General features: G+C 39.5%; 1 protein-coding gene and 1 pseudogene across 2 annotated transcripts in view; one reads left to right on the plus strand and one right to left on the minus strand.

Annotated features, from left to right (window-relative positions):
• PDE7A (phosphodiesterase 7A) overlaps positions 1-26,824 on the plus strand; it is a 108,741-nt gene that overhangs the window by 72,379 nt on the left and 9,538 nt on the right. For both annotated transcript variants that reach the window (XM_057736203.1, XM_057736204.1), the window contains exons 4-7: positions 11,473-11,624; positions 13,367-13,430; positions 18,518-18,613; positions 20,388-20,488. In XM_057736203.1, coding sequence (XP_057592186.1) covers positions 11,473-11,624; positions 13,367-13,430; positions 18,518-18,613; positions 20,388-20,488 — 413 coding nt within the window. The remainder of the gene's footprint in view (positions 1-11,472; positions 11,625-13,366; positions 13,431-18,517; positions 18,614-20,387; positions 20,489-26,824) is intronic.
• On the minus strand, positions 23,599-26,765 carry LOC130853324 (ribosome biogenesis protein NSA2 homolog; annotated as a pseudogene).

Genomic DNA, 26,824 nt, shown 5'->3' on the forward strand with positions numbered 1-26,824 from the left:
CTGGTTATGCTATTTAAAAAGTGTCATAACAGTCCATGACTATTCACAGTGTGCTAATCACTGATTACTTGTTTAGACAACACAAAGCTAAGATTGGTGCTTCTTACTTAACCTCTTTGTCCCTTGTCTGTCCCCCAGAGCTGTACGTGGAGTCCTGTAATGGTGTTGAGGGCTCTAGGATTACTAGCAGATAGTGCAGCTAGCTCTTCTAAGCATGCAATCATTTTATATACCTTTTTTCTTTTTAAAGGATTGGTCCACTTTCTCAATAGGCAGCTGATTAGTTTCTGACAAATATTTAAACGTCAGTGTTATCTCTGACACCTAACTTTGCCACCTACTGAAAAACTTCAGCTTTCATCCCATTTTTAGAAGATCCCTAACCTTTAGGTCTGCCCTGTCTGGGAATTACTCCCACTAAGGTCCCGATTTTTGGTCCTCCAGCATTTAATAAACTGATTCTTGATGTCCCTCATTCAACTAATTTTAACCTGTTTCGTCTTCTGACCTTATGTTGTGAAAATTCTAAGTTTGAGGCACCTGGTAATGATGAGCAGTATGTACACCAACAAATTGGAAGGAAGAGATAATGGGGGGAGAGAAAAAGGCTAGGGAGAGAGAAGTGGATGAGTTTAGGGAGAGGGCAGAGATGTTAGGCTGACGGCTGGGTGCTGTGAACTGAGAAGTGCCCTAGAGCTGGCTCTCCCTGACAGGGCTCCTTTGGTCCTGAGCATCACTCCTCAACGTGACAGCTCCTCCTCCCCAGCCTTTCTCAAGTTGTGCTTTCACTCAGCTGTCTGTGGAGAGAGACCCAGGAGCCCCCTTCTGTCGGTTTCCTCCTTGTGAGTCTGTAGGCTTTAGCAGCCAGCTTGCTGCAGGCTGGATTAAGAGCCCCAAATATTCCCACAAATATTTTTCTATGTCCAATTGGCCACACGCCTGGTCTCTTGAAATATAATATTTTGACTCTTAAATTAGTTGAACTTAATGAAATGAATTCCATATTAATTTTTTGTCAAAATTCACCTCTTGTTTACTCTAAATTTAATAGATTATTCTTAGTTACACTTTCTTTTTAGCTTATATAGTAACAAATTATAATATCTTTAAACATAAAAGAATTATTGAAATTCCGCTCCACATGTGCACTTAGAAAATCTGATATCTTCCTTTGAAAGATTCTGGCATGATTATTAAATAGTAACGGAAGCTGCCAGCTTGACAGTTCCTTCTTTTCATGGAATTCACCAAAGCTCATTGACGTCATCCAGACTGGAAGCCATGGTCTCTCTGCCAACGTGGGCAAGATGTAGTACAAGGAGTGTGTTTTTTTCATGTCCACACAAATGCAGTTTTCCGTTTTCTTTCTCTCCTGACACATGGTAATGTTCCATTCTTTGTAAATGTGTTTCGCCCATTATCGTAAGCCTTTTTATTCATTTTAGCACTTTATTCCACCCCATACTAGGGAACCTTTCAGGATATTTACATTGTAACCTGAGGCTTTTAGCCTTTCTCCTCTTTTTGTTCCTGGTTTCTGGCAGCCTCTGGCTCATTGTAGAGATTGAATATATTCTTGTTGCATCAAATTGACTAAAACCATGTTATCTTCTACCAGTTAGACTTTATAGGGTCCCATTTGTATTTCTCTGAGTGTGATCTGTATTAGCTATAAAGCGAGTTCATACTGGCTGCTGCCCTTCTTTTGAATCCAATGTCTCATGTTGTCTTTATTATAATGCCCCACTGTGAAAGCAGCCGAAACTCTGCTTAAATTTTGCCTCAGATCCTCATGCGCATTTGATTTTGTGTTCTTCCTAACAGGGCTGCGTTAGACTTGGATACCTGTTTCGTACTTAGTGATATGATCAGAAAGAACATCTGTTTCTGTGTTTATTTTGAGCTTAAAAGCTTATGTCATACTGATTTGATTATCTTAGATTATCTTAGTCTTTAATATATAGTAACTCCCACACAAACTCAGATCCTGTTGTATTTGGAAGCTTTCACTGCTTCTTCCCTGTAAGAGACGAAGTTGTTGCTTGGCATTTCCCTCAGCCATGACTTTTTCTTTGTTATATTCTTTTTCTTATTATCTTTCATACTGTACTGCCTGGGCTTTCCTATTTACAAGCATATTTTTTTTAGCCAATATTTGTTTGATCTACTAAGGTGGCTGTCCATCATTTGTAATTTAGTCTCTCACTGAGATGTGAGCATGCCAGTCTCTATTTATAGCTCTGGTATTATAAAGTTGTATTTGTCTGGAATTTCTATTAAATTTTAGTTTGTTCCCAGTCATTTATTTATCTTGAAATCATATCTGATTGTTTCAAAAACATTTCTGTAATAGTTCATGGAGATGTCACAGGAAACAATCTCATGTCCTTTTCCCCTGTCTGTTTCATCGTGCATACTCCTCCCTCTTTCCTATAATAACCCCCTTGCCAAGCAGTGCCTGTAAAGATGAGAACTGCTGTGTTGAGTCAAATTAGGAAACAGCATTCTGCCCCCACCTGTGTGTACTGATCTGTGTGATGCATCTAGTTTTGTAGGTGATTGTGAAATGCCTGCATTTGAAAAACCACTGATTTCTATTTCTTTTTAGTCTCAAATGGAAAGAGTAGAATATCTTATCTCTTAGATATCTTCTCTAACTTCATAGCATAAATTAGGGAACTGATATGATTTGGACCTTAACCTTATTATAACTTAATGGTAGTTTAATTCTGCCTGTCCTTTGGAGAATTGGAGAAATTGGAGATTTAACTGTAACCCTTATTTTGTATGTGATACAGTAAGGCTTGTGTATTTTCTTTTCCTTCTTTTTTCCTCAGCTCACTAATAAGGGAATTAAGAATGTAATGAATAAGGAGCTTTGTTCAAGTCCTGAATTTGAGCACAAGAGGGACCCAACACATCATATATCCCATCTCTGAAGGGCAGAAATGCCTAATCCATGACAATAATAAGAGGAATCGTTTAGAAAGGGTTTTTAATTGACTTCTATCAAATCCCGTCAAAGTGAATATTGAATTCTGCACACTAAAGTTATAAGAATTGCTTAAGGGAAAGAATATTAGTTTTTTCTCATGTTCATGTTAACATTGATCTAATTTTAGACTATGAGTAGCTCATTTATTTCTTTGATTTGTAATAAAGCTTGGGATGTCTATTTATTTTAAAGTAATGATGTATGCATATTTTGCAGTCTTTAAATATGTGCATTTATTTCTGCAGTATATGCAAGTGTACTGTGGTCTTCAGGATGAAGTTATGCCATCATGAAGAATAAATCTGGCTTTGTTAAAATAGATAGTATGATGTCATGTGTTTAAAGTATTTAAACTTGAAACTAATGTTATATGCCAATTATATATCTTTTTTTTAATTGATATCTATAACAACTGTAGCCATTAATGTTAGCGTTTATTCTTTGCCCAAAAAGACATAGTGCTGTATTATTTCATTGAATTTTTATATTAGTTCTGTAAGGTCTGTTTTACAGTGAGGAAACTGAAAATCAGTTCAAGAACTTAAATAACTTTCCTGATGTCACAAAACTAGTAAAGGGGCAGAGCTGGGATTCAGACTCAGGTGTGTAACTCCAGAGCTCGTGTCTTTAGTGACCCTGCTGTACTGCTTCTCCATATCAGCACAGGGTACTCTACTAAAGACCATTGCTCCAAACACCTCGCTGTTTTTTCTCCGTTTATCCATGCATGCTGAATGTAAAAATTCTTCCAAGAAAACTTGAATTTAGATGTAGCTAAATATGTTCGTTCAGTATTAACAGTAGGCTTTCTGATATGGCGTCTGTTCTTTTTAAGGAAAATTAAAGAAAGAGGTTAAAACATAGAATGTCTTAATATTTTTATTCAATTATCATTCAATATGACCTTGCCCTAGATTAGAGTTAATACCTTACAGCCCTGAATTTTTAAAAAAATTTTAAAACCGTCTCCAAGGGTAGTTCATGACAGTGCATCTAAATGATTGTTATGGTTTTAAGGTAGCAGATACAGTGACTGCAGGACTCCCTCTTGTGGACCATTAAAGCAAGTAGTGGTCAAGTCTCAAGATCCAAAGGCTTTTCTGTGAGAAACCTCTTTTGTCTGATGACTAAACGTCGATGACATCTTTGCCATGCCATTTGGACGACAGAGAAGCGGGCCCGCGTGAGGTGGGAGTGATAGTACTCAAGGCTGTGTTGATTTTCCAGGCCTTTTGTTTCCTTAACCTCTTACCTATATTTCTTTTTTCTGTCCTCTTTCTAATACGGAAAAAAGCAAGAGAAGAACATGGCTTCTAAATCTGCTGCTATCCCACGTTTCATCGCTGGCTCAGAGAAGCCAGGAGTGCATGACTGGCAGTAACTCCCATGATCATTAAGTAACAACACTCGTGTAGTTTTGGTGGAGGTTGGTTAGTTTGTTCGTGGTCACAGAGTGAAGTAATGTGATATTTTAGAAGAGAACCGGCAGCGCCAACAGTTCTTAATAGTAACTCGATTAAGTCACTGAGCCCTGTTGGCTTTCTAAGCTGGATTGGAATGTAGGTAACCATGTAACAAGCCTGGGAATTAAAATAAATAGTCCTAGCCTGGTGGAAGCTGGGCTTTAATAAAGGCAGCTTTAATCTGTTGTCTGTTATGCTGTGAAATAAATGGTGGTATGTCTCATGTCACAAAATGAGTTCATGAGAATATTGGTAGTAGGGTCAGATTTTATGTAATATGGTCAGGGGCTGAGCTTTTTAGTGATTGTCTGAATGAAAGTACTAATCAAGTTCTCAAGATCACTCCTTCTTGTTCCCAGTTCCCCATGTATCCTCTTTTTATCTATTCCTAAATGATAACTACTTATTCAACTCGATATCTTCTCCATAGTGGCCTCTACTTGCTTGCTGCAATGTAGGAATTTTGTTTTTAATCATTATAGGGAATCTGTGTATCTGTGTGTGGAAGAAGGATGGGGGCGGGGTGAAGCAAACGAAGATTTTCCGTCTTCAGATGATCTCATCACACTTCATTCCTGATTTGTAGTTACTGATTCCCTTTTCTTAGGTCATGTTTTGGAAGCTATTCTAGGACAGTTCTGGAAACCTTTCTAATTTTCTTTTAGAAAACCTATTCTCCAGTTTGATAGTGTGTTTTAGAAGCCATTGAAATGTGCTCCTGTATGCTTGTTCTACTTCTAAGAGTTTGTTCTAAGGGAATCAGGACGTGGGTGAAGATTTAGTTTAAGAATGTTTATTACAGAATTGTTGGTAAGAAAAAGGAAAGTTAGGAACAGCCTAACAGCACAAAGATTTGGTAAAGTATGATAGTTTCATACTTAAGAATAATATGTGGCTAGTAAAAGTGATGGCCATGTTAGTGCCATTTATTGACTTGAAAAGATGTTCATGAATGTTTAAGTTAAAAAATACTGTGAACTGTCTGGGATAAAAGAGAATCTGTGTGTATACATGTATATAGAAAATAAGTCATAGAAAATACCTCGAGCGCCAGCTTGTTGTTAGTTGTTGTTTCTGGACTGCTAAGCTTTTCCATGTAACTTGTCCCCATTCTCAAACCTAGGTTGAGCAGAAGAGAAGACTTAGGGCAGTTGCTCCCAGAAAGGACCAGGAAAAACACACCTTTTAAAGGAAAGGGACAATGTGGCTCAAAATAATAGGGTAGGAAGCTCTGGGAGTTGGTCTCTCCATCAAAACAACCACTAAACTGGAAAAAAAAGAATGGCAGAACTAACTATTTCAGGATTCTGGACCCTGATTGGACACTTATAGCAACCAGGGAGGGGCTTGATGAGGGAGAGGCTGCTGTCCTTCAGCAGTTGGGCAGTGTGTGCACAAACCAGTGATCATCTCCCACTCCTCAGCCCCTCTGCCTGTGGCGATAGTGGCCTGTGTTCCTGCAGTGAGTTGCTGAAGCCAGGGTGGGCAGTAGGGACCGAGTCCTCCAAAAATTTGGAGGTGCTTTTTTAAGTCAGTCTGGCAGATCCTGAGGGTGAGGCACAGACGTTTGCCTTGGTTTCATTCCTTTCAGCTGCAGAGGCTTTGCCCAACAGCATCTACCAGAAAATTTAAAGAATTGGTACTTCCCCACCCCCACCCCCTCACCCCCCAGCCTCTGGAGCCAGACATTTAAGGAAACCTGTCTTGGGTCACAGGCAGACTGTAGAGACATTGTAACAGGAATTTCAGTGACCACACACAACAAGGAATAACCAAAGTCAAATACATAGATATGCAAAGACAAAAATAGTTTGGAAAAGTCACAAAACAGATGGCTTCAGCACACAACAAGCAAAAATAAATAGTCCTGTAAGAGTGAGAAATTAGATTTCCAGCTACCCCAGTATACTCGCAGTGTCCAGTTCTCATTTAAAAACTGTAAAACATACAAAAAAAATGGGAAGTATGTTCCATGTATATGAAAAAAAGAACTTCACAAAAACCATCCTGAGGAAGCCCACACATTGAAATTGCTAATCAAAGATGTTAACTGTCTTAAGTGCCCAATGAGCTACAGGAAACCATGGACAGAGAACTAAAGGAAGTCAGGAAAACGTTGTATGAACAAAATCAGAATCTCAGTTAAGTACAGGTTATAAATAAGAACTCAATAAGTTCTGGAGCTGAAAAGTATGATAACTGAAATGAGGAATTCACTAGAGGGATTCAGCAGCAGATTGAAACAGGCAGAAGAAAGGATCAGCAAACTTCAAGATAAGAACATTGAAATAATCCAGACTTGAAGCAGAAAGAAAAAAGAATGAAGAAGAATGTTATCAGAGGCCAAGAAACCAGTGGGTGAATCATCATGTGTACCAACATATGACTCATAGGAGCCCCAGCAGGAGAAGAAAGAGAAGGGAGCAGAGAAGATGATCTGAATGGTGGAAAACTTCCCAAGTCTGATGAAGATGTGGATATACACATCCAAGAAGCTCAGTGAATTCCAAGCGGGATAAACTCAAAGAGATCCACACTGAGATACGTTATAGTCAAATTGTTTGAAACCCAAAGACAAAGAAAAATAACTGGGGCAGCCGTGGTAAAAGGACATGACTATTGAATATATTTAATTCCAGAGCTGAACCTAAAATGAAAATAGAGATTGGAGTGAACGGGGGGAAAAAAGCACTCTGACACTAACAAACATTGGAAGAGGAAAAGGGAAAGAAGATGGGATATGTAGAGTGATTTCCTCATGTGTAATAACAAAATATTAAAGGATGATATCTAAAGCTGACAAAACAAGTAGTAGAAATATAAGCATATTTAATAAAACAAAGGGGGACTTCCCTAGTGGTGCAGTGGTTGGGAGTCCACCTGCCAGTGCAGGGGACACAGGTTTGATACCTGGTCTGGGGGGATCCCACATGCCATGGACCAACGGAGCCTGCGCCACCACAGCTGCTAAGTCCGCGTACCCTAGAGCCTGGGTCACGACTACTGAGCCCATGCACTGCAGCTACTGAAACCCACGCGCCTAGAGCCTGTGCTCCACAACAAGAGAAGCCCACACACCACAACGAAGACTAGCCCCCGCTCGCCATAACTAGAGAAAAGCCCGCATACAACAAAGACCCAATGCAGGCAAATAAATAAATAAATATAATAATAAAACGAAGCTATTTTTGCAAGTTGTGAAGTTGTAGCAATGCCCTTCAGTAGAGGATTGGTTAAATAGATTATGGTCCATCCATATGATGCAATACTTTATAGCCTCAGAATGAGGAAGGTCACTGTGTACTGATAGGGAAAGAGCTCTAAGATAAATTAAAAAACAAGGTGTAGAACAGGTGGTATGATATACTACCATTTATGTAACAGAAGTAGAAACATAGTATATGATGATGTTTCCATATATTTGATCCAGAAACTCAGGAAGGATACCCTCAAAACTTTTAAGGTAAAAGATGATCATTTTAAGGGAGAATTTGGCAGTTGGTTGGATCAGAAAGTGGGTTAGGGGTAGGGTTTTTCACTGCCTCCCTCCTTCTTTCCCTCCTTGATTTTCATTTTTGAAACATAAGCACAGTATGTATTAAAAATTAGATTAATGAAAAAATCAAATACCACCCCTCCCCCCATTTTGGTCCTGTATTAAGTCTCAGGCAGAGCTTTGAGGTAGTTTTAATTACCATCTCTGCAAAATCTCACAGGATCTTCAGTTCTTTCTAGGATGTAATCTTAGGTATAGGTTCCTCAGGCCCCCTAGATGAAGAAAACTTTTCACTGGATGATTTGCCATTTCATTTGGACAGGTTTTCTGTCCTTTCGTAGATTGAACGTGAAATAATCAGTAAGTGTTAAGGCTGGTTCTATCATTAAGTAAAGGTCTGCTTCTTATCCTGTTGTGTAGGTTATTTGTGGGATTAGTCTTGCTGGAAGGCATTGGCTTTGATGAGTGAGCTTTGCTCCTTAAGTTAATATCTTATATTCATGCTCAGCTTAATACAGTGAAAACAGAACTCCTGATAATGAGTCCCAACTTCAGGGTTCTGTGAAACAGGAAAAAAGACATGAATTATGGTTTGTTATTTTCAGTTGAGAAAAATGAGACATTGAGCGTTGTGACTTGTGGGAAGTCACTTAGAAAATAGGACGAGGGCAGCGGGAGGTACAGCCGTGATCTTGTGGGTAGAGCCCTGACTCCCAGACAGTGGCAGCTGCCTTAACTCTTGACAGTGTGAATCCTGCCATGTTGACGGAGGGACTTAGCACAGTGGATTGAGTCCCTTCAGATGAGGGTTGTTCATCTTTTGGACCTTATGTAATTATCCTCCCAAAGAGATTCTCAAGTTTACTTCACGGATGGATTAGTTTGGGCGTATAATTTGGGAGCAGTGATCCTACTCTGTGTCCACACATAGGATGCAAAGTAATTGCCAGTGATAAAATTGGTACCTTTTGTGTGTGATTTAAGGTAGTAAATTGAAGGGAATGCTCATGCTTACGACCTTGAAATCTTTTCAGGTTACTTTTCCATAATGAACAGAATACATGTCTTCTGCAGCACTTTTTAGAAGCTTTCTAAATGCCTTGGCTTTAGTGCGTTAATTGTATTGCATTTCTACTTTGCTTTCTAAGGTTATATTTGTAAAATGGGGATGTGATCTTTGCCATCTTCACAGGATTCTTATGATTATTAAATGGGATCACAGATGTGAACGTGCTTTTGTAAAACTGTAGAGTGCCTTGTAAAAACAAGTGGCCGTACTAGTATTAATTAGGTCTCATCTACTCCCCATGTACTGGTGTCATTCCACTCTGTCCCTTCCAGGTCCAGTCTTTTCTAGGAATAAGACTAGAAGGGTCACATTAAATACTTGTATTTCTGTACGTTAGCTTTTTTCCCCTCTGTGTTTCTTTTTATACATACTTTCATCTAAATAAGGACAATTTTGAATAACGGTGTACCCAGAATTTTATCATAAACAGTCAGTAAACCATACTGTAGAGGTGTAATGGAGAAACTTGTGAGTAATGCTGTGGATATAGGCTTTGTAATCAGATCTGGGTTTTAAAATCTAATTGTCACCCTCTGTTGGCTGTATGATCTTATATATAATCTTGTAGATTCAGTGGTCTCATGTATAAAGTGGAGGATAGTAATATTCATTTTTTGACATTGAGGGCGAAGTGAGGTAACTTTTTTTTAAAACACTTGAAACGTTACTTTCACTGAACTTAAACTAACCTCATTTCCTTAAACATACTAATTCTGGTTCAGACATAACCTCTTGATAATAATAGTGTTTCCATTTTGGTTCCAGTCCTTTTAATGTAACTTACATTGCTGAAGATCAAAATTTAACTCCACATTTGTTCTAGATGCTCTGTTTTAGATCCACTGGGATGGAAAATGATAAAAAAAAAAATACAAAAACAGGAAAAAAAACCACATAACTGTGCGTTATTTTATTTCTGGCTTATGTGAATATATGGGAGCCTCAAAACTCATCAGGTATTTCAAAAACAGTATGCATTTATTCATTTATTCAATGTTTTATACATACCTACATGGCACCATTATTAGGCTTTTCATAAAAGGATGAGAAAAATAATTCGTGCCTGTATTGGAGGCCTTCATTTGTTGAAGGAGACAGACAAATAAGCAATTATAACATAGTGTCAGAAGTAGTCTGATAGGTGTCTGCACAGGCAGCCTTGAGAACTCAGAGGAGGTGCCTCCCATCTCTCCTAGGTGAGGAATGTGCATGTAGGTGTCCAGGTGTGCTTCCCAGGAAAGGTGTCACCTGAGTTGAGTCTGGAGAGAGCCAGAACCTGGAGCATGAAGCCTTTTCTTCTGGGCTGAGGAGATGGGGTTCATTTTAATGAGGGGCCGATGAATACTTTTATTTAGAACAGCATGAATACATTTGTAACTTGGGATAATTACCTAGAAGCATACCTCCAGGCAGTGGCATCAACATCAATCTTATTACCATCTACATTGCCACCCTTTATTTATTACCTATTATCTATCTGACTCATGTATATATTACCTCATTTAATCCAGCACCCTTTGAACTAGGTATTATCACCATTATTTCATAGATGAGAAAACACTGGGTGATAGAGGTTATTAGAGGAATTAGTGACTGGACACACAACAGAGAAGGTGTTTGATTACCTGTCATTCCACCAATGGAATGTTAATGGAAGTTAAGGTGAGAGATGGTGATTTATTGATGCTTGGTCTTCATTTTCATGTTTTGTATTAACATTTCACTGAATTTAGTTAGATTCTCAAATTTTAAAGATAACATTCATTCCCTACAAGATAGCTTTTAACCAATTTTGTCTGGTGCCCCAAAAACTTTGGTTCATCCTAACAGTGCAGGGAAACATGAGCGTTAGACTCATGGAAAGAAAACAGATCCATATCCAGCGTGGAACCACATTTTTTCTTCCTAGAGTTTTTCATCTTACAGGATTTTTATCCCTCTCCTTTAGATCTCTTACAGGGTATAAACTGCTTTATTCTCCATTCCATCTCCTTTTCCTCTAAATAAAATTATCTTAAGGAAATATTTGAAATGATACCTCATTAAGATTTGAGGTGTTTGAGTTGTAATTCTTAAAGTCTCATATATAACTTGGGACTTGGCTTCTCAATATGAAGGATAGTTTGAAACTAGATTTTGTCTTTCTGCTTCGTAGTGTTTGAATAGTGTATTGAAGCGATGGAGTAAGAGGTGATAATTCTTAGAAGTTAAAAAAAAAACTGATTATTAATCTAACCACACTCCTCATTAGTTTTCTAAATGCTGACAGAATTGATACAATTGATTTGCCCCTTCATTCTTAGCTCTTTAACTGACAATATAAAGTACCTCTTCTCTCCTAGGAATGTGGCGTTGATGATTGATTGATTTTAAGAAATGTTTGTATTATAAAGATAGGATGTGCACAGCTTTGACTAGCTCTGCTCACCTTTTACTCTTTTTATTTCAGCTCAATCTGAAATTGAAGTTTCTGTGTCTGCAAGGAATATCAGAAGGTTACTAAGTTTCCAGCGGTATCTTAGATCCTCACGCTTTTTTCGTGGTACTACAGTTTCAAACTCTCTAAACATTCTAGATGATGATTATAATGGACAAGCCAAGGTGTGTATAGCTTTTTCAAGAAAACATTAATTTTTTAGATAAATTTAACGAAGTCTGGTTTTTCCCATATGGTACTGATTTATAGAGCCTTTTTTTGTATGTGAAATCAGTTGAACCCATTTCTTAGGTTTTCCCTTTAGAGCAGCTGTTCATCAGTATTACTAGGTATTACAGATCAAGGAACATTTCTGAAGTAACTAAAATAATGAAAATGTTTTCAGTTTATTACAACATTGTAACATTTCTTATAACAGCAAGTAGATCACTAGAACGTTAAATTGTAAGATCGCACAGAATCTTAAGGCTGGGAAGGATATCATGGATTATCTGATCTGAGCTCTGTGTTCTGTAGTTACAGACACTGTGGCCTAAACAGCATAAGGGGCTTGGTTGAGCTCCCGCAGCTGCTTAGAAGTAAACCCAGCACAGGAAGTCTCATGACTTTCAATTAAACTCTGTGATTGAGAGCATTGTTTTCTTTATATAGTTTAAAAGAAGTACGTTAGTGACGGTGGAAATTAGTTGAGGTTGTTTTTGACCAGATGAGGATTTTTTAATAATCTTACATTTCTAATACTTGTAAAAGTATTCTGTGACTTAATACTTACAGGCCAGATGTTGTCAGTTTGTGTAGATGGGGTTGGGGTACCCACTCTGCGATCACACTAAAGTGTAAATTTGCTTCCCTGTTTGACAAATCAGATCAGTGGAAAAGTACTTATGCTTTCTTCAGTGTTAAAAAGTTCACAGGTTTTGTTTTTTAGAATGAGAATATTGGTCTGAGTATCATTGGTGGTTGGTACTGTCATAATCTCTTCTAGTAAAACCTTATATTGCTTATGTCGATTTAGCTGTAAATGTATATGACAGTGAACTTTTGGATACAAAATAAAAATTGTTTCTTGAAAATAAAGTCCACAAAATTTTCAGGTTACAAATATATGATGTAAAAATATCCATTTGAGTTTTAGGGTTATTGTGGGATTTATTTGCTCAGCTGAAATAACCACCAACCTAAAAATTAATGTAGTAAATGCTATTGACTATTTGATAAGGATATTTAGAGAATATAAATAAATATCCATAAATTGGGAGTATATTTTAAGAGAGTGAATAACGAATAATTTAAGTGTAGTATAGTATAGGTGTCCGGTGCCTAAATTCCAAAATCAGACCACCTGACTTAAGATCCCAGCTCTGTTACTTTCTCTCCGAGCAAGATAGTACTTTTTGCCTGTTTCCTCATCTGTAAATGAGAACTGAAAACAATGCCTACTTGATAGTGTCAGTAGGAAGAGGAAGAGTGAGTAAAGAGTAAAGCACTTTTAACAGTACCTGAGATATAGCAAGTATTCAGCTATTATAATTTACTTTCATTAGATTTAAAATCTAGTTTCTAGACCATGCAGTGCATGAACCACACTTCTGTGATGTTAAATTATATTAGAATTCTTGGCAGTTCATGGGAGTATAGGAATAATTCGAAAGGAACACTAACCTTACCTGTACATTTATTAACTGGGAAACAAAATGATAATTGGTTTTTGAAATGGAGTTTATCCCTTTGGACATATTATGGAGCCACTTGGAAAGGTCATGATTAAAAGGAGAATGATACTTAGCATTTCTTAAAGTAAATCAACCACTTCCCATTTTCATTAACTTCTCTATGGACTATCTACAAAAGACAGAGAATGTTACTGATATTAAATTACAGTAGGAATGTTTGGTTTTCATTTCAGTGTATGCTGGAAAAAGTTGGAAATTGGAATTTTGATATCTTTCTATTTGATAGACTAACAAATGGTAAGTGAAGAATCTGACTTACTCAGATTAATGTATTCTCAAGATTACTGCATTGATGGTCCAGCCACTGGTGGGTTTCTGCTCTCATTCACTTAGGTTAGGAGCCCTCTGCTGGCAGAGGGAACATAGTTTTGCTGCTTCTTTAGTGACTATCTGTAAAGCCTAGAGAATCCATCTAGAATTTTATTTTTTGATTATGTCTCTTAGTAGTAATCAAACATAATCACTGTCATCATCACTTGGGCATCCCTAGTTAATGCTACTATTATTAATAACCCAAGGTGGACATCACTATCTCATCGTTCTTGATTTTACTTTTTCGGTTTCTTTTGTTCTATAGTCGTTTACTGTGCCATCCTCCGATCTTGTGTTCCAGTTTTGATAGCCCCAGATACGTGGTAGATTAACAGCCTTTTGAGGGGTGGCTTTTCCTCTAGCCCTGGTTCCCAGGCTTTCCTTCCTCTGCACACTTGAGAGATGGTGTGGCATCATTAGCAGCGGTTCCTGCTGGCACTGCTTCTCCGGGGCGGGGTGGGGAAGAGCTCGTTGCTTCTTGAGGGAGCTTATGAGAATCTACGGAAAGTATGAGTACTTGGGAAAAAAACAGGTGATACTAATCTGTGTACCTGTTTCTGAGTTTTGTTTTGCTTTGTGGAAAGGGTTCATTTTTCTTTATTCTCTTTGGGAAAACAGGAACAGGATTCCCTTTGAGAATCATTCCTTATTTAGTGTAAAATTTTTGGCATAAAAAAAATTGGTGGTTCCTGTAGTCCAATCAGACTCTGCCCCTTTTGCCTTAATATGTTTTAAATAAATGAAGCAGAGTGGAAAGTTCACTAAGAGGAAGTCAGTTCTGATTGTTGAGAATGAAATAAATATGTGGTTCACTGCTATACTTTGAAGTCACTTTTTTTTTTTCTTATTGCACTTTGGAATAAAGCTCCTTTCATAAGGAAGCCAAATATGGAAAATGGACAAGCAAATACAACTGTATTCATCTTGAAAAGAGCGTGGGTCTAGCTTTTCAGTATCACTGCATCATTCCCTGTGAGCTGTGTGACCAGCTATAGTGAGGATGCCTTTGTGATCACCTTCTAGCTGTCTGCACTGCTGACCAAAAATAACCTGGACCAACCCAGGCACAAGCGTGAAGACAGTGAAGGCCGCCTCAGTGGCAGAGCCTCCCTCCCACTTCCCTGCCTCTTGTTTTTCCCCTTTTCACTTCCTGCTGCCTCTCTCCTTTGCGCTCTGGTGACTAGTGTCTGTTCCTCTCCCTGCCCCGCCCCCCTTGGGCCTGTCCACACAGAAAGGGCTCTAATATCATTTACACAGCTCTCCTTCCTTACAGCCTTCCCCTCTTTGAAAATAAAGTGCCTCAGCTTCTTCCAGATCTGGGGAACTCCCCTTTCCTAGTGCAACACAAATATTACTTCAGTGGTTATCTCAAGATTTAAAATATAGATAAGACAAGGCAGCACATAACACCTTTAAGGTCTAGCCTCGCATAAACACTAATAGCTCACAGCCTCTTCTTAGTCTCCTGGGACACTTGTCACTCACTGAAATATTTGATTGTTTTTCTTTAGATTTTATTTTTAAAAAGAACATATCCTGCCAGGCAGGGGGCGTGGCGATGAAAGCACAGTGAGGATGACAGTGTAGGATGGGCAGGAGTAACAGTCACTAGTCCACATCAGTTAGCTTAGCACATGGCTTTCCTCTCATCACCTCACTCCTTCTTGTGGAGAAGGTGGCTGCATAGTTTCCTGTTGGAGTTGTTAGGGGTTAGCAGAAACCACCCATGGTTAGCTGCCCGCCTATGCTTTTATAGACGGTGATATCTATATTCAGTTCACTGTAGTCACCCGAAAGTTACAGGAATTCTATACATAAAGAGATATTATTAAGAAATGGGCAGAAGAAAATTCCTTTAATTTGCATTACTTAATTGGATCTGCTTTTCTTTCAAAGCTGCTTAGCCTGAAATGAATTCTGGATGATATATGTACATAATATCCAAGTGTATAGTTTTCCCTTCTTGCTTGTTAGTCCAGTGTGTTCTGCTTCTTCCTCTCGTGATTTCCCAAATGATATTGTGAGGAGGGCAGGGAAGAAGCAAAATTCTGATTCCTGGCACCTCAGACGGCTCCCATCTTGTCCGCTGCAAGGCAGGAAGTAGTTACTGTCCAGTAGGATATATTTGATTTTGCTTTTGCAGGAATGAGTTAGGCTAGATGAGACAGCCAGATAGGGCTTGTCATCCCCGAAAGTCACCCAGTGCTTGAGGACCCTTGTTGCTAGGCCTGTGTTATGGCCGTAGCCCAGTCCTGCCAGCTCCCATGTAAAATCACGTCCTAAGACCTGTCGAGAACCATAACACCTTTGGCAGGTCTGTCCTTTGATGTGTCTTTAAGTAGGGTAACCTTTCTATAAGTTATAAATTTTCTTTTCCAAGAAAGTGTTTGCTTCCATTTTCACATAAAACAGGTTGTTCTGTGTCTGTTTCTTATTTAATGTATCAACTAAGCATCACTTGCTCTGAAATGTTTCATTGACTTGTGTTCTTATTCACTGATATTAAGTCAGTTGGTATTTTATAAACTGAAAATGAGAAAAAATGTTGCATGCAGTTTTTCATTTTCTTATGGGTGGTACACTTTGATAGATTGGTGTTTGTCAGATCCCTTTAAGGCTCTTGGTGGAGGACATTAACATGCATTTCTTACTGCTGTTTGCATGAATTCCAGATGACGGTATTTTGCCGTTGGATTGCAGCTTTCTTAAAACTTATTCTAAAACCTAGAAATTGGTCATTTATTTCATTGGGTTTGGGAAACAATTTTGGGAGAACCCTATGATTACCTTAATACACAGAATGAACGTACATCCTTTTTATTTTAATTGAGGTGTAATTGACATATTATATTAGCTTCAGGTATACAACAGGATGATTTGCTGTTTGTATATACTGCAAAATAATCACCACAGTGGGTGTGGTTAACATCTGTCACCATACATAGTTACAATTTTTTTTTTATCATGATGAGAATTCTTAAGATCTACTATCTTAGCAACATTCAAATATGCAATACACCCATTTTGTCCACTCCACCTCCAGCCTCTGGCAATCACTGATCTGTTCTCTGTCTGTATGACCTCGAGATTTTGTTGTTTTTGTTTTAGATTCCACATGTAAGTGAGATCACACAGCATTTGTCTTTCTCTGCTGGCTTACATTACTAAGCACAGTTCCCTCAGACTCCATCTGTATTGTCGCCTATGGCAAGATTTTCTTCTTTCTTGTGGCTGGGTAATATTCCATTGCATGTATACCACGCTTTCTTTATCCATTCATCCATCGATGGGCCCTTAGGTTGATTCCATGTCTTGGCTGGTGTAAGTAATGCTTCAATGAATATGGGGGTGCAGGTATCTTTTTGAGATAGTGATTGCATTTCCTTCAGATACATACCCAGAAATGGAATTGCTGGATTATATGGTAGTTCTGCTTTAAATTTCTTGAGGAACCTCCATTGTTTCCCACAGTGGCTGCACCAGTTTACAGTCCCACCAACAATGCACCAGCGGTTCCCATTTCTTCATATCCTCGCCAACACTTGTTATCTCTTGTCTTTTTGATAATAGCCATTCTGACAGATGTGAGGTGACCTCTCATTGTGGTTTTAATTTGCATTTCCCTGATGATTAGTGATGTTGAGCAGCTTTTCATATACCTGTTGGCCATTTGTATGTCTTATTTGGAAAAAACATCTGTTCAGATCCTCTTGTCATTTTTTAAAACCAGATTGTTTTTTGAATATACATTCTGAAATATCTGTGTGTTTATGCCCCAAGAGAAGTCGGTTGTTACAGTAGTAATAACAGAAACATAGCTCACTTCTTCACAAATGATCCTAGACCACGTGGGCTCATGTTTGTACCGGTAGAGTGTTATCAGGATTTGAATGCATTTGAACACTTAACTTCTTAAAAGTAAGGTTTGAAATGGTTTTTTCCTTTCTGTGTGAAGGTGATATGTCAGGAGTTTTTTAAGAAGACTCTCTCTTGGCTGTCACATCCTTTCCAGTGTTGCTCAAGCAAACATTGTTCTAGTTAATTTACTTTTTTTCCTCAGCCGTGGGCTTCTGTAAGAATCATAGGTTTCTTTCTTTCTTTTTTTTAAATTTATTTATTTTTTGATTGTGTTGGGTCTTTGTTGCTGCACGCGGGCTTTCTCTGTTTGCAGTGAGCAGGGGCTACTCTTTGTTTTGGTGCGCAGGCTCCTTGTTAATGTGGCTTCACTTGTTGCGGAGCACAGGCTCTAGGCGCGTGGGCTTCAGTAGTTGCGGCACATGGGCTCAATAGTTGTGGCTCACGGGCTCTAAAGTTCAGGCTCAGTAGTTGTGGCACACAGGCTTAGTTGCTCCACGGCATGTGGGATCTTCCTGGAGCAGTGATCAAACCCGTGTCCCCTGCATTGGCAGGTGGATTCTTAACCACTGCACCACCAGGGAAGCCCAGAATCATAGGTTTCTTTCAAGAATACTAGAATCATGTTTATGTTATTGTCATTGTTTGAACGCTGGCAGTAATTTATGGGCTCACACACCTTTAAAACATATCGTTTATTTGTTAAATAATATAGCATATTGCAGCCAAGGCTCTTTGCTCTGGGACACCCCTGCTCAGAGCAGGGTGGGGGGGATGGCTACAAGGAGGTTAAGTGCAGCCATGTTTTAGATGCTTTGTGAAATTGAATTAAACTTAGTGTGGGACAATTTTCAAAGTTTTCTATCAATTCTAATTATTTTGGTGTCTTTAAAAAAAAAAACAAATCTATTCAAAAATGTTTGTCTTCCAGTTGTTTGGTTTTGGAAAAATAAAGCCAAAAAATCTTTTTTTTTTTCTTGGAATGGAAAAAAGATGTGATATTTAAAATTCAAAACTGGTAAAATAAGATGTAAATTTTAGATAGACAAAATGTAGGACTTAGTGCTTTTATGTTTTATATTCAAACCCATGTTTGGAAGCACAGTGCAGTTATGTTACTTGTATACCTACTAATATCTCCTCTTCTTTTGTTTTAGGAAATAGTCTCGTAAGTTTAACCTTTCATTTATTTAGTCTTCATGGATTAATTGAGTACTTCCATTTAGATATGATGAAACTTCGTAGATTTTTAGGTAAGTGATTCTAACCCATTTACAGTAATAAGATTTATACAGAAACTTGTTTAACTTTTTTCTCAGTTATATCAGCTATTGCTCTAAAACTAACCACCCCAAAGTTAGTGCTTCTGGTCTGGCTGAGCTCGTTTGTGTCCCTGCCCTTGACACCTGGTGAGCTGCACGCAGCCTCGTGGGCCTCGGCTGAGCCCTCAGCTGGGACACTGGGCCTGAGCCGGCTCAGCTCTGCATGATCCCAGCTGTACGTGGTCTCCTATTAAATTAAAAGGAGGCGGAGGCGTTTGGCACCATAATAGAATCACATTAAAAATAAAAAAGAAAATAATTATTTTACAACAAGCCGAGCTTGTTCAAAGAGTGGTGGCCAGTTTGCAGGAGACGCTGGTGCATCCAGACCCCCGGAGCCCAGGCTGGACACTGACCCGCCTTCCTGCCCGCCACATCCCCATGGCCAGAGCTGGTCAGATCAGGGGATTGCACCTCTGGGTGGGGAAGCTGTGAAGACCCAGCGCCGTGGGGGGTGGGGGTGGGGGAGCCTGGTGAGGAGCTGGCGCAACTTTGCCGACAGCCTACCATATCAGCCAGGGCTTTCTCACAGAGATGTCTTTTCCTAAATTTTTGAAGGCTAAAACCTTAAACCATCGGGTATGTTGCACTTGGATCTCCTCTTTTTCTGATCCCAGACATCTCTTGACAGTAAACTTCAAAGATCATTTTGAATATGTTTTAATGTACAGAGTGATATTTAAGAGCACTCTGCTAGGAAAAAAATTAGAGTCTTTCACCAAATAAAGATATTAAGAAAATTAGCATGAGGATTTTTTCTTATTTTTTTTTTAACGAAGAAGATAATATTTTCTTTCAAGTAGCAAACTAAGATAAATTTATTATCTGGGACTTTTGAGAACCTTGTAATGCATATTTATTCATAAATTGTATGCCTGCAATCCTATACTAATATATAAATTATAAAGCACATACAAAAATAGATATTAACAAGAGTATTTAAAAAGTGATTTTAAAGGATGGGATCAAAGTAAATACAGAATTCTAATGCTCTTTGCCTCTTACCAGTGAGTCCTAGTTTACCACCTTGGGCTTGGCTCACTGTACCTGGAGATCACCGTTGGGGCCGCAGTGCAGGTTTGATGGCAGCAGGGATGCTCGACCCCTCGTCCTAGTCTGCTTTTTCATGGTAGCATAACAGACACTGAGCAGAGGAGGCAGGATTAACAGTTCATCCTTCCCTACTACTGAAGAACTAACTCCAGACCCGAAACTCACCTCACTGATGAAGCATCCTGAGGGTCGTGATCGCATTCCCCAATATCTGTATTATTTTAGCCTCATAAAGATTTGTGGTCTCTGATGAAATCCTATTTCCTAGAATAGTACCTAGCACAATTGAGTATTTGTCAAATAAATTGTACAGTTTTTATTAAACTGAGAAACTCTTTTTAAATAAAAAAAAGTAAAGGAGTTTGGCAACAATGATAGATTAACATTTTAAAAAGAATAAGAAAAGAATAATTTCATAATTTTGACATGAATACTTTCTCATTTAAAGAGTTTCAAACAAGTTAGGAGGCAAGTGGCATTGATGCTTTAGGTACACATGTGCGTTATCAAGTGATTGTTGCCTCTCTGAACAGTTAGCTGGTAGATAGCCCATGAGAAGGGTAAGTGGAGAAGGCATCATTGTTGCAATTTTTTTATTTGTACATGCCTCCTGTTCGCAATTAAATTGGGGGTCTTTTTTTCTTTAATGCAGTTATGATTCAAGAAGATTACCACAGTCAAAACCCTTACCACAATGCAGTCCACGCTGCAGATGTTACTCAGGCCATGCACTGTTACCTAAAAGAACCTAAGGTAAGGTGGTGACGTTTACAGTCAGTGAAAATCCTGAGAAAATTCCTTTAATTTAATTTCAAATTCTTTTCCTTAAGTTAATGATTTAATGAGACTCAAAATCAGAAGCTTCCTTCACAAGATAAGATGTAGCTGGATCAGGTTTCCAGATGTGACTGTATTTGTAAGTGCACAGCTAGAGAACTGGGGTGATTGTCGAGAATGAGGCTTGTGACGCCCCAGTAAGGGTCAGGCTGTTGGCCCCTCCGTGCGTGTCAGGTCATCTGGCGTTTACACCGAGCTCCATGAGGGCGGGGACCAGAAGCACGCACCCTGCCTATCAGGAGCTGTTTCAGTAGCCTCGGGGCAGGAGAGAGGTAGATGGTTGGTGAGGTCTCTTGGGAATCAGAATGTTGAGGATGTGGTGTCTGGATGCATCTAGGGGAGTGAAATAGGAGGGGAGTTGGTGGGGACTGCCCCGGGCAGCTGAGTAGTGGGGGGGTGTCGCTGTGAGGGAGAGAAGGGAGAAAGGGCGGAGGCTCCATTGTGGACACGTGCGGGTAGATGTATTCCTGCCACATCCGAGTGCAGGTATCTAGTGGAGAGGTGGATGGGAGTCTGGAGTACAGCAGAGAAATCAGGGCTGGGGGGCGTCAGCTGTAGGTGTTAAAGGAAGCCATGTTTGCCCGTGGGCGTCTCCTGTTCCTGGAGGTTGTGCAGTTACGTCTGCCACCCTTAGCCCTGCTTCTAGACTCCTCTCCCCTGGGCTCTTAGGTCCGGCTGTGTGGGAGGGAAGAGGCTGACTGAGCCAGTTTGTGGCCATTGATGCTGGCTCCAAGAGAACAACCATTTGGTTACTGGGCTTCTGATTTTTCAAGAGATTATGGAATATGTGAAAATACCCCAATTTTTAAAGTATGTTATGACTTTATTAAAAACCAACTTTATTGTGGCATCATTTATGTGTAGTAATAAAATGCATACATTTTATGTGTGTAGTTTTGGTAAATGCATACTCCCAAGCACCCCGATTTTTAAATTAAAAAACTCTGGGCCAAGCCTGAAGTGTCTCTGTTTGCCAGTCTTGTGGGAGAAATTGCTAGGTAATCACCATACAGGGAAGTGGAATGATGGCCCTAAGTGCCACATTCTGTGGGATGCAGAGGAGGTAAACCTAGTCCATGGGGCTGCGAAGGCCTCACCCTCCCAACCCTCACTGGCCACGCCCAGCCAGAAGCCAGGTGGAGGAGGGTGGGCTGGATGCCGGGCAGGACCGGAGGGGCAGAGAGTGCAGGGGTGAACATGCGTACAGACGCCGTCTTACCTATGCAGCTCTAGCAGCACTCATTCTAAACACTTTTTGCCTATTTAGCTCTGATCATCCTTATTTTAAACACTTTTCATCATTAACATACTCAGTGAACTCTTCAGTTAAAGCTTCAGTTAAGGATATAGATAGAATCAGTAAGCTTTAAAATTCCCTTCTCCCCTATCACAGAGATAAGAAAATAGAAATAGAGCCACTCAGAGTTGATGGTATCTCTTTTGCTTCCTGGGCCTTCATATAGCATCACACTGTCAAGTGTTTTCATTCATTCATTCTGTCCGTTTTCCTGACGCTAGGAATCCAGTGGGAAACCAGACAGGAAAGGTCCCTGGCTTTCAGAAAGTTGCCCCCCCAGTGGGGAAGGCAGTCTTTAAACCAATGTTCAGAATTTGAACGTTGTTCTGTACGTTGTACATACAGAATTCTGTACTGTGGTAACTACTGCTGTAAAGTCTCGTAAATAGAGTGATGTGCTGCAGAGTGACTGGGTGGCTGGCGAGCGCTCACAGCTTCAGACAGGCGCCCGGGATCCACACAAACTGCGTGTGGGAGAGCGTTTGAGGAGCAGGCAGCCGCAGGCTTTCCAGGTGCAGAGGGAACCGTAAAGAGAAAGCCTTACGTACAGTATTTAGTGAGGAATCTGCTTTAGGTTTTTATGTCTTATGATTTATATGTAAGAACTAATTCCTGGACTCAGTTCTCAGTTAAAGAGAAGAAATAATTGACAGCCAAGAAATTATTGAAAATTTAGGGGAAAGTTCCTTCTGTCTGTACATGTATCAGCTCTAACTTCAGTATTTATTTTTTATGTCCTCAAGGCTGAACCTCAGGATATAGATTATAATTTTGTTCCAGTTGAGCCTAATGGCACCTAATAGCAACAGTGAGAACAGTGATGTTTTTCTTTGAGCATGGGAAAACTCTGAATAGTTTTCTATTTTAATGAAAAAGAACCCTAATGATGGCTTTGCAAATATGAATGAAACTTGACTTTCACAGACATTAAATGATTTGCAATTTCTTCTTCACACAACTCTTCTTTACTGTCAGGTATTACAGATATTAACAGAGGAATGGAAATAACATTTGTGGGGTTTTTTTAAATCTATTTTTAAAAATTGCATTAATGTCGTTGACTTCCTTGTCTTTGTTAGGAAGCTCACAAAGTTTTTTTTCTGATGAAAGATTTTCTTTTAAACAAGCCGAAATGTTACATTTTTATTCAAAATTTTTTTTGCATGTGTGATTTGTTTTCAAACTTAGAACTTACTTTTCCTTCACAGAACTTTAACGGCCCAGTTGCTGCTTCTCATATTTCTATTTATAATAGTTAACTCTTTAATCTACCTGCAGATGATGTCATGGGTAAGCCATACATTAATTTTTAACAATTCTGGATTCTTACATTCTTCCAGGCTGGTACACGTCTATGCTTCTGCCAGAGTTATCATAAGGATACAGCGCTTGTGGGTATTGCTTAATAAATCACGTGTTCATAAGATATCCACGGCCACGTCCACATCCTTTATGGGGTGGGGTGGGGGCGTGGCTTTATATATGCAGGATGCTGCATGAGTGTGCTGTCTGTTCATCTTGATTAGTAAGCAGTGCTTTTAAAATCTTTATTTTTTAAATTTTTTTGTAAAAGTAGACCATTTTAATTTTTTCTTTAAAACAATAGAATAAATACTTTTCTTGATGACTGCAGGCATGTAAGGCTGATTGGTAGTATTCAGAAATAGTAATGGTTTCCTGATTGATGTGTAGTCTTCAATAATAAGGAATTATTTGTACGTAACTGATGTCAGACCAGTAAGACTGCATTTATGCATCCATCATTTTCAGGATTGTTGCTAACCTGGGCATATTTTCCCCAAATGACCTTGTCTCCGTGTGTCACAAGGCCCAACTCACTCAGGTTCACCTCAATGGCAGTACCTTTGGTAATAACACCCAAAGTTGTATGTAGTGGGAATGATGGGTTTTTCTTTACACCAGTACTGGCAGGCAGAAGGTGGCTTTCAGTTCAGGACGTGTTACGTGGGCCTTCTTGAAACGTGATCCCGTTGGCCTAAGGAATCTTTCATATTTAGGTGGTTTTCGAGTAAAGCCATCTCTAACAAAGCAGACTTTAGTAACCCTTCTCTTCCAGGCTTTCTTCTTTCTCTTTCCTGTTTGAATAGCTTTTAATACTTTTGTTTCTCCCTGGGCACGAACTTTGGGCAGAGGAACTTCCCATTTTTCCACTTTCTCTTTTCGTTTTTATTTAATCATATTGGAAAGTACTTTAGCTCGAGACTGTCCCTCTCTGTCCAGTAGATATGCAGGTACTGCTCCTTGTGGAGTCTTTTCATCATTCTTCTCTTTGGTGTTTCTCTTTTCATGCATCCTAATAGTCTTTTTCATTTGTATTTTCTCAGCATGGCGCTGTTTATGGTAGAGCTTAGCTTTCAGACCAGTCATCTTTTTTGCCTTCTTTGAACGTTCACGAGCCTCTCGACCTTCCTTCTTTCTCTTTTTCTCGTGCTGACGGCCGCCGAGCTGCAGGGTGCAGCTGCCGGGGTGCGAAGAAGCTCTCAATTTTCGGGTCTCGGAGACCCACGAGCCGACGCTGTGCTGCCCTCGACAGGAAAGGGACGCTTCTAACTCAAAATCTTTAAAAACAGATGATTGAACTTGGTGTACCCCCCCAAAAATAATAAATAAATAAATAAAATTAATAAAAAATAAAATAAAATAAAATGCTTTTGCATGTCCTAAAGAGGACATAATTGTCTTCACCATCTACTACCCATTCACTGAGTTTCTCTATATACCATTTACAGGTAATACAAAAATAAGTTACATTCTCTGCCTTCAAACAGCTTACAGAATTTTAGTGGATTCAAGGCCCCCAACAGTAGTTTTTTCCAGACTGAGATGAACTTGGCACAGGGGATGGAGAAAAACCCATTCTGGCATAAAAAGAATATATTAGGATTTGAATCAAAAACTTTTTATCTCATATTTAAAATTTTTTCAGTTTTCATCCTTGTTTTATGCAATGTATGTTGTATTGTAATCTATAAGTAAGTACACCTGTGCTGGCGGTGTTGTAACCTAAAAGTAAGTACACCTGTACTGGCGGTGTATGCTCAAAATACTTTTCACTGTTTAGGGCACAGGATCCTACAAGTTTAGAGAGCACTGCCCTAATGTAAACCTAAACAAAAGCATGCTCTGGGAGTGTTACTGTGAAGGGACGTGAAAAGTGCTACAGGAACACACATCAGTCATTTGCTGGGGCAGGGGGTGAGGGTGGGAGCTCCCAGCGGGGAACAGAGATGGGGTGGGGAGGTTTTGGTGGAGTTGGGTCTTAAAGGATGATTAGAACTTGACCAGAAAATGAGAGGTGATTCGTGAAAAGCAGGTGACACACTGCACGTGAGCATTTTTTAATCACTGAAAATTTCAGTCAGGTCATAAGCTTATTTATTGTGATTATCAAGTAAGATTAGTAAATGATTATTGAGAGTAAAATCATCCAAAAATCTAGAGACAATAAATGTTGGAGAGGGTGTGGAAAAAAGGAAACTCTCCTGCACTGTTGGTGGGATTGTAAGCTGGTACAGCCACTATGGAAAACAGTTTGGAGGTTCCTTAAAAAACTAAAAATAGAACTACCATATGACCGAGTAATCCCACTACTGGGCATATACCCAGAGAAAAACATGATCCAAAAAAACAAGTAGCATAATGTTCATTGCAGCACTATTTACAATAGCCAGGACATGGAAACAACCTAGATGCCCATCAACAGATGAATGGATAAAGAAGATGTGGCACATATATACAATGGAATATTACTCAGCCATATAAAGGAATGAAGTTGAACTGTATGTCATGAGGTGGATAGACCTAGAGTCTGTCATACAGAGTGAAGTAAGCCAGAAAGAGAAAAACAAATACTGTATGCTAACACATATATATGGAATCTGAAGAAATGGCACTGATGAACCCAGTGACGGGCAAGGGTGGAGATACAGAAGTAGAGAATGGACTTGAGGACACGGGTCTGGGGTGGGGGGCAAAGGGGAAGTTGGGTCGAGGTGAGAGAGTAGCATAGACATATTTACACTACCAGCTGTAAAATAGATAGCTAGTGGGAAGTTGCTGTATAACAAAAGAACAACTTCATGGGAGATGCCTTGGAGGGTCAGGACGGGGAGGGTGGGGGGGAGTCGCGGGAGGGAGGAGGTGTGGGGATATGTGTGTAGGTGCAGCTGATTCACTTTGGTGTACCTCAGAGACGAGTACAAGAGTGTAAAGCAAATATATTCCAATAAAGAGTTTAAAAAAAAAAGAGAGAGAGAGTAAAATTATAATTGCTGGTTTACAAGATTGCTTTTCCTGAGATGAATACATTGTGTGTGCTGTTCTGAACGGGTCTATCCATTGGGAGAGGATTTTATTACCAATTGACATAGACTTCCACTCCGTGATTACTCAGTAGCTTCCTTCAACATACTGGACCTCAGAAGTAACCTTGCATTTGGATTCTTGATTGAAACCCAGTAACCAATTTGTTGGTAAATAAACACCCTGAGTCATAGGTTTACAGGACTGTACTCTTAAAAAATCTGTTAAAAGGGTAGTGTTCTCACCACAATAAATTTTTTTTTAAAACCTCATAGGCCTTCTCTGCTTGGTAGTGGCTACGGTAACAAAAATACTCAAACCTCTGCTTGTTGATTTAAAGGCATTATTTCTCAAAAGGGTGGCTTATCCTTTAGCTGTCATAATTATGCGTGTTTAAAATGACGCACTGTAAGGGTGCGCTGCAGCCATGGACGCCGCGTGGGCGGGGACCCCATCACAGCGGCCCGCCGCCAGGGTGGTGAGGAGGCAGCCCCCGGCAGGCACACTGGGGCCTGGATGGACAGTCTGAGAAACGTGGCGGGAGGGTGCCGTCAGCACTCGTTCGGGGCTCATTTAGAATAGCTACCGTAATGGTCCAGAGTCTGCTTCCGATTTGTCTGTAACCAGCTGCT

This window comes from Hippopotamus amphibius, chromosome 5 (genome assembly GCF_030028045.1).
Source record: "Hippopotamus amphibius kiboko isolate mHipAmp2 chromosome 5, mHipAmp2.hap2, whole genome shotgun sequence".
Taxonomy (NCBI): Eukaryota; Metazoa; Chordata; class Mammalia; order Artiodactyla; family Hippopotamidae; genus Hippopotamus; species Hippopotamus amphibius.